Source organism: Silurus aristotelis (assembly GCF_946808225.1).
Source record: "Silurus aristotelis genome assembly, chromosome: 20".
Taxonomy (NCBI): Eukaryota; Metazoa; Chordata; class Actinopteri; order Siluriformes; family Siluridae; genus Silurus; species Silurus aristotelis.
Window position 1 is genome coordinate 20,532,493 of NC_139593.1, and position 17,203 is coordinate 20,549,695.

Sequence of the window (17,203 nt, forward strand, 5' to 3'; positions counted from 1 at the left end):
AACACTTCATTAAACAGCAGCAAAATTAGTGTGACACTAGACACCATGAGGGAGAGGAGCCGAGGAGAGGAAAGGGGCTAAAGAAAAAAGAAAAAAAAAAAAAGGTGTTGAAATAAAAAAGCGGTAATTGGAAACACTTCGTTATGTTCAGCGCAGGCAGTGCTGTAGTCGTGGGCCTCATTAAAAAGCGCCTTGCGCTCCGTGTTCACGGATCTCCACGAGTCACGCTTTTGTGAAAACCTGCGGATTCAAAGTGTCTACGAGAAGAACACTTTGCTCTGATACGGTTCTGAGTGGAACTTGAAGACTTTCAGGTGGCAGAGAGTGGAAACAATGCACCGGTACCCCTAAAAGGTCTGACCCAGTTCAGTACACCGCATATTTATGATGTACAGATTGTCCTAGCGGCGTCGAAGAGCCTCTCGAAGCCCATTCACACTCGTGTTATGAGCTGCGAGCGAGTAATAGAAGTTCAGCATCCAGTTATTTCTCCTTATTGAATCGGAATTCTTCAGCCTGTGGCAGTTATGAGATTACACTGTAATAAAGCAGAAGAATCTCAGGCGTGGGGGGAAAAAACCTCAGAGTGGCAGAGTGGATAATAAATATTATTACCCAAGAAAGAAATCCATCCATTACAGCTATTAATATTACTGCTGCCATGACTACTATTAATCCTGCTACTGTTACTGTCTACATTATTTCTACTTCTACTACCACTAAAACCGCTACTGTTAGTAATATTAACACCACCATCAGCACTGCTTCTTAAAGTAATAGTATTACTACTAAAAATAATACTACTACTGCTGCTTCTAAAAATAATACTACTACTGCTGCTTCTAAAAATACTACTACTGCTGCTTCTAAAAATACTACTACTACTGCTGCTTCTAAAAATACTACTACTACTGCTGCTTCTAAAAATACTACTACTGCTGCTTCTAAAAATACTACTACTACTGCTGCTTCTGAAAAAATACTACTACTACTGCTGCTTCTAAAAATACTACTACTACTGCTGCTTCTAAAAATACTACTACTACTGCTGCTTCTAAAAATACTACTACTGCTGCTTCTAAAAATAATACTACTACTGCTGCTTCTAAAAATAATACTACTACTGCTGCTTCTAAAAATAATACTACTACTACTGCTTCTAAAAATACTACTACTGCTGCTTCTAAAAATAATACTACTACTGCTGCTTCTAAAAATACTACTACTACTGCTGCTTCTAAAAATACTACTACTACTGCTGCTTCTAAAAATACTACTACTACTGCTGCTTCTAAAAATACTACTACTACTGCTTCTAAAAATACTACTACTACTGCTGCTTCTAAAAATACTACTACTACTGCTGCTTCTAAAAATACTACTACTACTGCTGCTTCTAAAAATAATACTACTACTGCTTCTAAAAATAATACTACTACTGCTGCTTCTAAAAATAATACTACTACTGCTGCTTCTAAAAATAATACTACTACTGCTGCTTCTAAAAATACTACTACTACTGCTGCTTCTAAAAATACTACTACTACTGCTGCTTCTAAAAATACTACTACTACTGCTGCTTCTAAAAATACTACTACTACTGCTGCTTCTAAAAATAATACTACTACTGCTTCTAAAAATAATACTACTACTGCTGCTTCTAAAAATAATACTACTACTGCTGCTTCTAAAAATAATACTACTACTGCTGCTTCTAAAAATAATACTACTACTGCTGCTTCTAAAAATAATACTACTACTGCTGCTTCTAAAAATAATACTACTGCTGCTGCTTCTAAAAATAATACTACTGCTGCTGCTTCTAAAAATACTACTACTGCTGCTGCTTCTAAAAATACTACTACTGCTGCTGCTTCTAAAAATAATACTACTGCTGCTGCTTCTAAAAATAATACTACTGCTGCTGCTTCTAAAAATACTACTACTGCTGCTTCTAAAAATACTACTACTGCTGCTTCTAAAAATACTACTACTGCTGCTTCTAAAAATAATACTACTGCTGCTTCTAAAAATAATACTACTGCTGCTTCTAAAAAATAATACTACTGCTGCTTCTAAAAATAATACTACTACTGCTGCTTCTAAAAATAATACTACTACTGCTGCTTCTAAAAATACTACTACTACTGCTGCTTCTAAAAATACTACTACTACTGCTGCTTCTAAAAATACTACTACTACTGCTGCTTCTAAAAATACTACTACTACTGCTGCTTCTAAAAATACTACTACTACTGCTGCTTCTAAAAATACTACTACTGCTGCTTCTAAAAATACTACTACTACTGCTGCTTCTAAAAATACTACTACTGCTGCTTCTAAAAATACTACTACTGCTGCTTCTAAAAATAATACTACTGCTGCTTCTAAAAATACTACTACTGCTGCTTCTAAAAATAATACTACTGCTGCTTCTAAAAATACTACTACTGCTGCTTCTAAAAATAATACTACTGCTGCTTCTAAAAATAATACTACTGCTGCTTCTAAAAATAATAACACTACTGCTGCTTTTAAAAATAATACTACTACTGCTGCTTCTAAAAATAATACTACTACTGCTGCTTCTAAAAATAATACTACTGCTGCTTCTAAAAATACTACTACTACTACTACTACTGCTGCTTCTAAAAATAATACTACTGCTGCTTCTAAAAATAATACTACTGCTGCTTCTAAAAATAATACTACTACTGCTTCTAAAAATAATACTACTACTACTTCTAAAAATAATACTACTACTGCTGCTTCTAAAAATACTACTACTGCTGCTTCTAAAAATACTACTACTGCTGCTTCTAAAAATACTACTACTACTACTGCTTCTAAAAATACTACTACTGCTGCTTCTAAAAATACTACTACTGCTGCTTCTAAAAAATAATACTACTGCTGCTTCTAAAAATAATACTACTGCTGCTTCTAAAAATACTACTACTGCTGCTGCTTCTAAAAATACTACTACTACTGCTGCTTCTAAAAATACTACTTCTGCTGCTTCTAAAAATACTACTACTGCTGCTTCTAAAAATAATACTTCTGCTGCTTCTAAAAATACTACTACTACTACTACTACTGCTGCTTCTAAAAATAATACTACTGCTGCTTCTAAAAATACTACTACTGCTTCTAAAAATAATACTACTACTACTTCTAAAAATAATACTACTACTGCTGCTTTTAAAAATACTACTACTGCTGCTTCTAAAAAATAATACTACTGCTGCTTTTAAAAATACTACTACTGCTGCTTCTAAAAATACTACTACTGCTGCTTCTAAAAATACTACTACTGCTGCTTCTAAAAAATAATACTACTGCTGCTTCTAAAAATAATACTACTGCTGCTTCTAAAAATAATACTACTGCTGCTTCTAAAAATAATACTACTGCTGCTTCTAAAAATAATACTACTGCTGCTTCTAAAAATAATACTACTGCTGCTTCTAAAAATACTACTACTACTACTGCTGCTTCTAAAAATACTACTACTACTACTGCTGCTTCCAAAAATAATACTACTGCTGCTTCTAAAAATACTACTACTGCTGCTTCTAAAAATACTACTACTGCTGCTTCTAAAAATACTACTACTGCTGCTTCTAAAAATACTACTACTACTACTACTGCTGCTTCTAAAAATAGTACTACTACTGCTGCTTCTAAAAATACTACTACTACTGCTGCTTCTAAAAATACTACTACTACTGCTGCTTCTAAAAATACTACTACTACTGCTGCTTCTAAAAATACTACTACTACTGCTGCTTCTAAAAATACTACTACTACTGCTGCTTCTAAAAATACTACTTCTGCTGCTTCTAAAAATAATACTACTGCTGCTTCTAAAAATAATACTACTGCTGCTTCTAAAAATAATACTACTACTGCTGCTTCTAAAAATACTACTACTGCTGCTTCTAAAAATACTACTACTGCTGCTGCTTCTAAAAATACTACTACTACTGCTGCTTCTAAAAATAATACTACTGCTGCTTCTAAAAATAATACTACTACTGCTGCTTCTAAAAATACTACTACTGCTGCTTCTAAAAATAATACTACTGCTGCTTCTAAAAATAATACTACTGCTGCTTCTAAAAATACTACTACTACTACTGCTGCTTCTAAAAATAATACTACTGCTGCTTCTAAAAATACTACTACTGCTGCTTCTAAAAATACTACTACTGCTGCTTCTAAAAATACTACTACTGCTGCTTCTTAAAATAATACTACTGCTGCTTCTAAAAATAATACTGCTGCTTCTAAAAATAATACTACTGCTGCTTCTAAAAATAATACTACTGCTGCTTCTAAAAATACTACTACTGCTGCTTCTAAAAATACTACTACTGCTGCTTCTTAAAATAATACTACTGCTGCTTCTAAAAATAATACTACTGCTGCTTCTAAAAATAATACTACTGCTGCTTCTAAAAATACTACTGCTGCTTCTAAAAATAATACTACTGCTGCTTCTAAAAATAATACTACTGCTGCTTCTAAAAATACTACTACTGCTGCTTCTAAAAATACTACTGCTGCTTCTAAAAATAATACTACTGCTGCTTCTAAAAATACTACTACTACTACTGCTGCTTCTAAAAATACTACTACTGCTGCTTCTAAAAATAATACTACTGCTGCTTCTAAAAATAATACTACTACTGCTTTTAAAAGTAAAACTGTATCTGACATCTGTGTCACATTTGAATTTCTAGTTTAAAGAATCATGCAGCATCGTATAATTCAGGATCAGTTTAGTGGAGTTTGGTAATTTCTGGGCCGTGAATTTTTCCATCCCACTGAACATAATTATCGCTGATTCGGATACAATTCGACTCTTTGTACAAGTTCATAGAGATTTGTGGGTCACTACACTGGGTAATGTGATGCAGCTTATGCCGACGTGTTGCCCAGCGCGCCTGGCACGGTCTGAGCTCGGCCGGTCTGCCAGGTGTGGGGTTTAAACTGCATTACATTACAGCTTTCACTCAGGCATACAAAAACGCTCTCTGAACAAAAACCTGCCATCCAGGCCAAACTAATCAAACCCAGGCCTGGGTGCGGAGATAGGGGGCGATTAATGGCACAGCAGCATTTTATCTCTCTCTCACACACACACACACACACACACACACACACACATTATGATTGTCTCATGGCTGGCTTTGAGTGCCATAAAGTGATCACCGAGCGATGACTACAGTTTGCTTCTGATCACAATCACTGCAAACCTCAACATCGTTTATCTGTAATAAATGGACATTCGGTGAAACCCAGATGAGGATGAGGTTCCCTCCTGAGTCTGGTTCCTCTTAAGGTTTCTTCCTTATGCATCTCGGGAAGTTTTTCCTTGCCACAGTCGCCACTGGCTCGCTCATCAGGGACAAACTTACACTTATAAAGAGCATCTTATTGATTCTTATCACCACATTATCAGTGTAAAGCTGCGTTAAGACAATGTTCATTGTTAAAAGCGCAATACAAACAAACATGGATTTGAACTGATGATGCAGTTAAACGATCACATGGCAGCGAAATGCAAAACCATGAATAGTAAAAAGAATTACAAATAAAATATTCGCTTAATAAAATGGTTTATACACACACGAACATATCCATAGATAGATAGATAGATAGATAGATAGATAGATAGATAGATAGATAGATAGATAGATAGATAGATATTGAATAAAAATGTGAAACGCAAGGAAAATATTAATTAATAGTAAAATAATAATATAATAAATAATAATAAAATAATAAATGCAAAATAAAAAAATTAATTTGCAACATTTACAGTTGTCGAAATATTCAGAATCAAATGTGAAAAAACAAAAATAAATATATAAATAAATATAGTGTAATTATTAAATAGGTCTAAATGTAGATTATTGACGCTCTTCTGGAGGAACGACGACTGTCACGTGGCCACCTCCTTAAGCCCCGCCCCCGCCCTCGCTTATGCGCAAAAGGTGTTCACCGAAATAAGATGCCGATGTCACGTGACCACCTGCTTAAGCCCCACCTCCTCTTCACTCAGGACCCACAGGTGTACATGACCGTACCTGAGGAGAAGCTGCTGAACGCGGCGCGCTTTTCAACACAATTAATCACCACTGTTTTATAAAATATATAATATAAAGACAAAATTATATTTTTACCTGTTCGACGACTTTTTTGTACCGTTGAGTCGCCTGGTCGATCAGGTCCCGCACAATCCAGCCGTCTTTACACGGCACCACGACTCCGGTGCTCCCAAAGTTCACCGTCACTTTCATTCTCTCACGGGAAAATATTATTTAATATGTAATATATAAGTTAAAAACAAACAAAAAGAGAAATATTAGGTAATACTATATTGCGTCCACCTGGCGTTAGTTTGCGCGCGCGCTTGAACACAAACACCAGCGGCAGGTGTCATGAGGGAAAGAAGAAAAAAAAAGAAAAGGCTCAGGTGTGGCCTCTGTGCGCTTACATTCCACTTCTTCTCTGGATCTTCTCAAAAACGGATTCTCACTTGTCCGAAAAAAGTCCGAATGTCCTCAATAAACCGAGTTATAATCATTAAAATAAGAATTAAAGTGTAACCAGTTCAGCGTAGGTCAGTTCCGGGTGCGCGCGCGTCCTGCCTCTGTGTACACCTTGCCCTCTCCCGCTCCACCTCCCCCCTTCTTCTCCTGTGAAACCGGAAGTGCAGGCAAATCAAAGCAGTGGCTGTTAATGGTTTTACCTCAGAACCTTCAGTTTCCACCTTCATTTTAGTTGTCATGAAGATTAAACTTTAACTAAGAAAGAAAATTTTTCTCTTGATAAGCAAAATCCTGCGAAATAAAGTGCATTATATTTATACATTAGGTTCAGTAGTGGTTTAGTGGTTACTGGTCAGAAGGTCGTTGGTTCAAGCTCCAGCACACAGGTATTGCCACTGTTGGGCACATAAACAAGACTCTTTTCTGACCCATGTAAAAGTTTGAAGTCAGTGGAAGCTCAGTGGGTACAGCTCTGAGTTACTGATCAGAAGGTCAGGGGTTCACATATCACCCCACTTTTACTGCTAAAACAGTCAGGACCCATCGAACATCAACAGCACGAACTTCTTCAGCAATGTGAGCTACAGTAGCTAAAAGCACACCAATGAGCCACGACCCTGTCGCCGGTTCACCACTGTTCCTTCCTTGGAGTACTTTTGATAAATACTGACCACTGCAGACCAGGAACATCCCACAAGAGCTGCAGTTTTCGAGACGCTCCGACCCAGACGTCTAGACGTCACAATTTGTCGCTCAAATCCTTACGCTCGCCCAAACTTCACATCCGTTTGTGGTTGTTTCACAATCGGCACACAATCGTATATTTTATATTTGCATGTCGTAACATTACAATTTCCCTTCGAACCCGAAGAGACCCGAAGAGACCTCAGACCTGTTCCGTCACGACGATGCCATGTAGATATGATGTGTTCAAATCAGAGGGCAAGAACACGACGGATTGGTCAAAATTCTGGTTTAAGCAAATATTCAGAATTAAATAATGCATTTTCTACTAAGTGTCCTAGTGTGTAGAATTATTTCTCTTGTAAAGTTTGGGAGAGGGAATGGAGGGATGAATGATATCTGTGTAGTAGAAATGCATGCACACTATGGGAACCTTGTTTTTCTAAAACATTTTTTTTTTGGGGGGGGGGGGGGGGGTTTAGAAATGGAGTTGGAAAATTTGCCAAAACCTCTTTATATCAGCATTGATGTACATTTAATTTTATATAATATTTTTTTATGGACCGTCAACCAAAGCCAAAGTTGTTAAAAGTTGTAAGTCATTAAAACGATGACATTAATAATACAACGAGCTCCACAATGTTCACCGCTGCAGCTGTTGTGTCCACCTTCTGTCAAGCCAGAACCCGGAATCACAACTGCAGCTCTATACGTTGGCTTCGGACCGTCCTAGTGATTTTCATTTAGCATATGGGAATTCTGCTGAAGTGTTATGAAATCCCTTTCCACCCATAAGGAAAGACAAATGGCCAGATGGAGATACTGAATCACTTTAAATAGCAAATCCTTTTTCCCCACTAAGCACCAATCTGTGCTATTTAAAGAGATGGCAATAAACTGATTAATACGTTGACCTGGTGTTATACACGTCAGTTTTCGCGGACTTTATAAGCAGATTTCCTGCTCTACAATCTGTGAATAGGATGGCGCCAACTCTCGCTTTATCTCCCGTCCGGTATTCCGGCCTTTCGCATTTTTCTCCCACTGTGCAATCCTGCGACGCACCCGACCCTAGCATTAGCATAACCATTCAGGAGAAATAAACGACCTCTGCCGCTGACATAAATGTTATACATTATCAGAACTTGGCACACGCGACATTTTTTTACGGCTTCAGCGAGAGCCTCACGGATGCATTGACACTCCAACTCGCGAAAAACATGTAAAAATGTCCGTGACAGATGTGCGAGCGTTGGAAAACCGCTTCGTGTAGCACAGAGTTAATGGAGCCAGAATAACTACCTGACTATAACTGTTAAACAGCTTCCGTTATGATTTCCCTTATGAAAGGGAAAAGCCATTCGATAGGCCAAATGACTAAATGAAACTTGTGTCATCGCTTTTCAAGAAGTGATGAAACGATGCCTCGCAAACACGGTGCCATTCTTCCGACGATTAGATACTGGAGTAGAGCAGCAGCAATGCTTATAGACACAGTGGTATTGAGTTCCGTACTTAGAGGTCAGACGATATATTGTCTATATAGAAAGAACTTATCCACGTGTATGGATACGTGGACGTGTACGACATTAAAGGCACAAGAACCCACGTTACAATTTGTAATTTAGAAAGTGACCAATATTTTCCATGTCGATCGATTTCTCCTCGCTAAACTGTGTCTCGAGCGCGTTCTCCAGCACCGCTGCTGCTACGTGAATATGACGTATACACACCGTTTCCTGAGCGGCACATAGTATACAGATTAACATGGCAGAGGTAGAGCTGTAACTTCTTGGAGACACAACAGGGAAAAAGAACGTCTGGTTTTATTTCATCTTTTTTCTTTCTTTCCTTTGCACTGTAAAGGCGTGTTTGTGAAAGAGCCACGTGTTAAAAGTCAGAAGGCCCTCAAGAAAATCTATGATTTGCTCACTGTCTAAACCAAAGAAATAAAAGCGAATGATCTGTACCATGTTGCATCGTATTGCATCGAATCACGTGTTGAATGGAAATCGAATCGCACCGCATCGTAATAGGGTAAATCGTGACGGATCACATCAGCAGCCGCTTCTTATGTATCTAATGTATTGTATCGTTAGCTATACATGCATCACATTGACCTCATTGTATAGTATAATATATAGTATAGCAATGTATAGTATAGTACTTTATAGTATAAAAAATATTACAGAACATTTTACACATACCTTTTGTAATAAGAAACTCACTTTTCAGTGCAAATTGTCAGAATTTTTGAAAAGATATTCTATTTATAATACAATCTAAACATCTTCTCGCCCTATTTATTTAATACTTCTTCAATGCATCAATCAACCAATTACCTATAACTCCGATGACCACAGATGTTTCATGCCTCTTCCCTTTTTCATCCATTACGGTCCTGTGGCTCTCAGGTGAACGATGAGCCTCATTTCACCGTTTAACCAGAAAGGTCAAACCCGGGCCATGTCGCATCAGGTGTGTGAGGAGATTGTTTTATCTCTCGCCTACTGGGAAATAAGCTGCTCACGGCAGGGGAAATGTGCCATCCATGGCTGCACATGGACACACACACACACACACACACACACACACACACACACACAAAAAAAACACAACACAACACAACACAACGTAAGACAGATACACACTGATATGCAAGATAGAAGCTGAGGTACTTATTATTATTATCATTCAGGGTGTAATATAAGGCTTTCTTTCGCACACAGAACATTTAAAGGGAAATAATTGACATCTCGGCTGAGTTCAGGTTCTCAGGTGTAATGATGGCATTTAAACCCAACAATCTCTTGGGAAGTTCCTGTTTTCCAGGAGGAAGTGCGCATTTCTAAGGGCTGTTAGCTTAAACCCATATGACAGAGTGAACGCATGGTGTGTGTTTAACAAGCAACTTCTTCATTCACACCATATCACACTGGCCTTTGTACTGTTTTTCCTAAGGTGTGTTATCTAAAGTGTGCAAAATTGAATCACGGCAATATCACAGCTAATCATGGCAAATTTGCTCTTTAGGTGGGACGAGCTTCCTCAATCACCCCCCTCAATCATAGAATCAATGTGCCAATGTGTATGGATCACGTAAGTGGAAGAGACCGATGGCGATTTCCTCTGAACATGTCACACTGCCTGTGTCCCACCTCATGAAGATTGTGGACCTTTAAAGAAGTAGACGCCGACCCCGCAAAAAATCCGAACCCTCTAGAGACGTACGGGCACCATTTGCATTCCACTTCATGTGGAGTTTGGACACTGAACCTCTTTGAGTGTTTAAAGGCTCTGGCGTAGAGAAGCTGGTGTTGGATCTGTGATGATCACAAAAGTTGAGCTATTTTATGAGGTGCTCAGTAGCTCCTGGTTCCACAACATCATCTAACTGTAAAAGACTGTAGAAAGATCATTAATCATAATCACACACTCCAGTGCTCATGTTAGTTCTCACTCTCCACTGTTCTGTATTGTTTAAAGACTATAATCACACTTTTGATGCATTAACACGCGACCTGTGTCAGGATGTTGTCCACATACACATTAAAAGGACAAGTGTAAACACAATTCTGATCGGAATGTTATCCAGTTATCCAATTATTGTCCAGTGGTGGCCCAAGACGCAATCCGACCATCGTGTCTGCATTCGCAGGTCGACGTCACGCAAAACCCAGTGTGTGGTTTTGCGGTACAATCAAGGGCGAAGTACAGAAAGTTGCAGAGCCACTCGTGTAAAAAAAAAAAACACACGCATTTTTCCCATCATGGCTGCAACGTTTTCAGATCCATGATTGGTTTTACGATAAAATCTATCCACCTTATCACTTCATGCAGCCTCCTCAAGTCCAGTGACTGGATATGGTTTGCAAAAGAAAACCCACCACTTCAGATCGACTCAAATATTGCACGGGAAAGACAGATCTGATTGGTTAACCAACTTCAAAGAAGTCAGTTGATGTTGCCAAGTGTAAATGCGCCGAGTCCTGATTTAAAATGTAGTTAAGTAAAATTACAAATTTTTTAAAAGTAGAAGTACACAATTACAATAACGTAACTCTACTTTCCACCTCTCTTTCTTATGTAGCTACGTTCGGTGTGTTTAATGCAAAAAACTGATTCAAGCAACAAAAAAATACTATAAATTTGTTTTTTTTATCCTGGACATGGTATAAATTTATACATATATAAACACAGTGCAACTATATTTGGGTGTTTATATTTCTGGCATGACTTTATAGAAGGCCATAATATGTTTCTTAATAATTGCAATGATGTGAAGAACACTATGTAACTGGTTTCTACCCCACCTTCATTCATAGGGGTGGATTTGAGTATTTATTTAACCGAGCCATTCACTCAGTGAATCACTCAGCAAACCACAAGAATTTTGTTTGTGTGTGTGTGTGTGTGTGTACCTGCATCATGACTTGCACTTCACCGACACAGCGGTATGAACGGTATTCAGGCTCCCTCTTGGCCTGGCTCTTCATCTCAGCCAATAATAATAATAATAATGAAGCCTTCAACCGTGTTTCTTATTACACTCCGTCACAGCAGACGGGGCTCGGCTGAGACTCGTTATGACGACGACGTGTAAACAGACGCCATCTGGGTTAATCTTCATCACCTGGAAGCCGTCAAGACTTATGGTTTTTAATATCGTAGCTTCCGGGTCACGATACGGTGCGTCATGCCAATTTCTCTTCACTTGGAAGGCTTGGTCCGATAGTCTTCATATCCGTTCGTTTGCTGTCGTTTTAATTATTTTGCAGTCTCGTATGGGCTTACTGATTGGTCCGCCCGTACAGGAAGTCGAGGTCGATGCTAAAATGGTTTGACCCTTGCTTTGGACGACGTAAGCCACATGCTAACAATTATGAAGAACATCCAAGAATTTATATTTACTTAAAAGTGACTCCAGATTTCCCCCAAAACCACACACAGGAAGAAGAGCTGTGTTTGGATATGGATTGCACAATATATGAAAAGTGGAAAAAATATACCCCCAGGCCACATGAAAACAAAACAGAAAACACCTAAATGATCAGTTACATTTTTTCATAAAGCCTTGATATCGTACGCAACCAGACAAGCTCCCGCTAATGTTTTTACGTGCCTGGATTATCCCACTATCCAACTTCAAAGGATCTGGTGAACTCTACACTAACTTCCAAATATGGATTCGCTAATCCTAGCAACACAGGACGTCAAAGACGCAGAGCAGTCCTGAAGGTCAACCAGTAGCTTGCCTCGTTAGATTTTATCCCCCCCCCCACAAAAACCTTGATACATAAACAACTATTACAGAGAGAGAGAGAGAGAGAGAAAGAGAGAGAGAGAGAGAGAGAGAGAGAGAGAGAGAGAGAGAGAGGGAAAGATGTAGCAGCAGCAGTGCTAGCTGTCATCTTCATATAAAAGGATCAAACTAGCTGCGTTACAAAGTCAAATGCCCTCCCTCTCACCTCGACGAGATACATTTCGCTTCCGGGCAACTTAATTAAAGTTCACTCTCTCTCCAGTACTTAGCCGAGGAAGTCCGGGGCTTGGCGTGGAAACCATGGCGATGGCAGACAGGTCACTAATGAACTGAGTGATCCAGAGAACACCTCGTATTGATTCGAGCAATTAGCTGCTACATTTATTACTAAACCAAACATGGTCGAGGTAATTACTTTAATAAGGAAGACTGCGGTGAGACGGAGGTGATCTGTAATGAGAAGAGACACAGACACAGTGACTTGAGTAAAAATACTTCCACTGTAATAATCAAGGGAACGACCCAAGCACTGACCCGATTACGTTGCAAAATGAGCACCTCCACAACTCGGCCAGAAAAAGTGTCGAAATCCCAAGAACGAATGTTTCAACAATGATCTTATTAAGTACCAGTGATGGGAACATCGGATCACTTCGGTCCTCAAAATGAACTAATCTTTTTTTTGGGTCATTTCGTTCATTTCGTTCCTTTAATCACTTTCATAAAGTATATAGGAGTCACATGACGAAACAAGGAACGAAAGGTAAAATACTAAATTCTGCTTCTTGGACATAACCTGCGGAGATTTAGCGATGCTTTGCTCACGAACATCCAGTGAAAAATGAACAAATCACGCTTTGAGACGACTCGTTCTTCTGAATCACTTTAAAATGAACGACCCGTCACAACCAAGTACTGAATTAACCTTATTTAGCTGGCCAGTTAATGTAACCGAATACATTTCAGAGTGCAGGACCTTTTCTTTGTCTGAACTCATTCGTTTGTTCCCATAACTGAGGCCGAACTCGATGTATAGCGATCTGATTTTGATTCGATTCAACACAATGTGATCCATTAAAGAAGAAAAAATATGATGCTATGTATCGGCTTGCGTTAGACACCAACCACTAGCATTAGATCGATAGCATGCTAGATAGATAGAACTCTGATGCAGGATGCCAGTTTATATTTAACCAACAATGTCGAATTAGTAACATTCCCTTAGCAACTTATATGCAAAAACTATATTTCTAGTAACAAAATTGCCTCAAGGTGGGAATTTCTGTTTTAAAGTCAAGTCAAACCTACCAGACTTCAAGTCAAACCTACCAGACTCTGGGAAACTTTGATATAATGAATATATAGAATCTGTGAGCTTTGATAAGAAAAGCTTTCCTATAGACTGACATTTGTCAGTGATGAAACGATTCCTGTGCCCTCTGAAGTCCAAAAAAAAAAAAAAAAAAAAAAAAAGAAGAGGTGAACGACCCAAAGTCAAAGTTGACGCCCGGAGATGAAGACTCATCCATTGAGCTGTTGATAAATGGGCAAAGTTGACATGAGCACATGGGGTCATTGCTACATACTTCTTTCCCTTGGGGTCATCTGAGGTCTTTGTTTTTCCTCCAAGGGGTCATCGGAGAGCACGAGTTCCTTTCATTCAGAACTCAAGATGAAAGAGATCTGAAGTCGGATAAGGGGAAGGACAAAGATGGACCAAAATACAAATGCTTGAATAGGTCTGTAAACCAGTGAAATCACATGTTGTCCCTCAGGAAAATGCTAAACAAAAGCCTCCACTATCATTACACCATTAGATTCAAGATTCACAGTACAAGCTTGAAAAATGAGTTCCTCAAAGGTTCTTTGGATGAAGAACAGTTCTAGTTTGCTGCTTGGCAACAAAACAATGCCATCTGTTTATGAGTTCTGCTTGAGGGCCAAATCAAAGAAAACTATTAGTTTCTCAGTAGAACCGGTTCTCTTGTTCTTCCACGAGAAACCTGACAATAATTCCAAGACACCATTAGATATATTAAACGTCCACAACTTTCTCCATCCCCCATGCAACATTTACCTCAGGAAACATCAAAGACAAAAAGAGATCCCAAGAATGGCAGATTCTTCTCCTTCCCTCTTTTTCATTTTTACTTCAACTCTCAAATTCCATGTTTGAAATTCTGCCTTGGTTTGACCTCTGCCATACCCAGAAATCAAACAGGATGATGAAGGATCTTAAAGGCTTCTAAAGAGTGGAGAAGCAGGTTAAACTCTCCAAGGAGAAAGAGATGGAAGAGGACGTGTCTTGATCATCCAGGGGTAATGCGTTAGTCTACAGTTTCATGGATGGATCCCACCCCATTAGAAGGTGTCAAATACCACAATTAGATTTTCTAAAGTAAAGTCCTCGTATTTCACCAGTTCTAACCAGGAACCTGCTTCATTAGCTACAGATTTGTATGTACTTCATATCATGTACACTATTAGCAAAAAAACCCATTAATTCATTTCTGTTGCTGGAAAAATGCTCATAGTTTTCATATAGAACCTGAGAACATATCAATGAGGTCTCCTGTGCATAATCATCCGTCCTGTAAAGCTGTTTCTAAAGAACCCTTGAGGAACGGCATACTGTAATCATTTACAGTGGTTCTACAGGTTCCCCCTGAGGAACTCCATCCAATAAGATTATACAGTGCCTGTGAAAAGTCTTTTATGATTTGTGAGATATATATAATGAATGACAGTGAATGAGTGGAAGAAAGCTCTGTGGAGTTCAAATCCGACATTTAAATCTCTAACAAAAGAACTTGTGAACAGGAGAGAAAATATGATAAGTCTCCCTCACCCCCACAGTCACACATGGGGGTGGAAGCTTAATGGTTTGGGGTTGTATTGGAGCAGGGACGGTTCCAGAAAGTGAAAGGAATCCTGAACCAACATGGCTCCCGTTCCATTCTTCAACATATAGACTGCGGCTCATTGGAACCGACTTCACCGTACGACAAGACGATGAGCCGAGGCGTACGTCCGAGCTCTTTAAGCGTTATTTAGAGACCAAACAGTGGTCTGACCTGCCCAGTCACTGCACCTGAATCCTATTAAACTGCTCTGGGATGAACCGGATCATAAAGAAATCTCCAACTAGTGAAAAAAAGTATTTCAGCTGAATGTTTGGAAAAACAAACTAAGTGTAAAACTGTTCTTCATGCTAAGGGAGAATTTTTCAATTTCAATGCATTGGAACATTTGGACATTTATGTTTGATTAATCAAAGTAAACCTTCATACCGTTTCATGACCGAATTCGTTGCATCGAAACACTTAAAAAGGAGGGAGGTCACTTAAAAAGATACGGATTGGTATCCAAGTTATTCATCTTCCCTGAATGTTTCTCATGACCTCACCACATTTAAGAAATTTCAGAAAGATGGAGAACCCACTTTATCTCCTTAATCTGAACCCCCACCTCACCGTCTGAACACGTTCTCAAATGGGTCTCTTTAACGATCAGACCCTTTGGTTCCGGTGGCTGAATTTTGCTGCCCTTAGTGTTTGGAGAGGCATCTTCATGGCTCCTGCTTCAGCCTGGATCGTAAACAGATTACCTTGTAAAAGAGGGAGCAAGAAATATATAAAAAGTATATCCCTCTGGCAAATTGGCTGTCATTGGATTATCCGCAATAAAAGTGTGATTTGTTATAGAAGACCTCTGCAATGTTTTTTTTTTTCCCTTTTCTCTCCGCTTTCTGTTTCTCGCTTAGTAGCACATCCTCAGGCAAAAAGAAAAAAAAAAAAAGAAAAAGATCACCCAGTTACTAGGAAAAAATGGTATTATTGTTAATACTGCTCGCTCCTTTCATGCAGGAAATCATGTCTATGTGAGTAATATAGGAAAACGCACTTCAGAATGCTATACACTGATATCATGTGCATTATATTGGATAATACATCTGAAAATACTGCATGGCGTGTAGGTGTCCTACTTGAATCATTCCACCTCTTAATACCATCATTATGACACTATGTCTATAGAAAACCATCAGTATTATATAAAGTAGAACAGAGCGCTGCATCACACACAGGAATCTAATACAGCGAGAATAAACGTCATCACTAAAGCAAGAAACCCAATGAACACGATTCAACACGTCTCCTTTCACTGGAGCCACAACTGCACCTCCCGCACACATCATCTCCAGCAGGAGCAGCGATATTCACCTCGTTAAATTACCTCGCTTTTTCTGGGGTTTTTCTGTGTTATGGATTTGAAATAAATTTTTTGTGCAAATTCTACTGGAAAAAAAACGCTGAAGTATTAAAAAAAAAAAAGACCTGTTGTGAACAGTTTTGGTCGAGTAGTGGAATGAAAAAAAAAAACATCTACAAAATCCACAGAAATATATTTATGCAGTTAGCTACAGTTTGTAAGCTCTAACTAGTGCGCCCTCTGACCATCCAATCAAAGGAAAAGTCTGACGTGATTGGACGCCTTATAGAGGATCCTCATAGTAGCCAAACCGCAATCTGGTCGAAAGCACCAGCTTAAAGCTACATACAGTATATTTGAATCTTATAAGAACACATTTGTCATTTCTCAGGGCATTACGGCAATACGTGACGTCGCGGCTGAAATCTGATCGGATAGAAACTTGATGCGTACGTATGCGGCAGAAGCAGCACACCCGAGAGAAAAT

General features: G+C 38.7%; 1 protein-coding gene across 3 annotated transcripts in view; it reads right to left on the reverse strand.

The window, feature by feature from the left end:
- pard3ba (par-3 family cell polarity regulator beta a) overlaps positions 1-10,751 on the reverse strand; it is a 113,804-nt gene extending 103,053 nt beyond the window's left edge. The window contains exon 1 of one of the 3 annotated variants that reach the window (XM_083522277.1): positions 9,587-10,751. Coding sequence is in view for 2 of the 3 variants with exons in the window: in XM_083522276.1 (XP_083378402.1) it covers positions 6,192-6,308 (117 nt within the window). In the remaining variant the exon portion in view is untranslated. Of the gene's footprint in view, positions 1-6,191; positions 6,687-9,586 lie in introns of those variants that run through there. The other 2 variants (XM_083522276.1, XM_083522275.1) reach the window with 2 other exon arrangements.
- Positions 10,752-17,203: the final 6,452 nt, after the last annotated feature.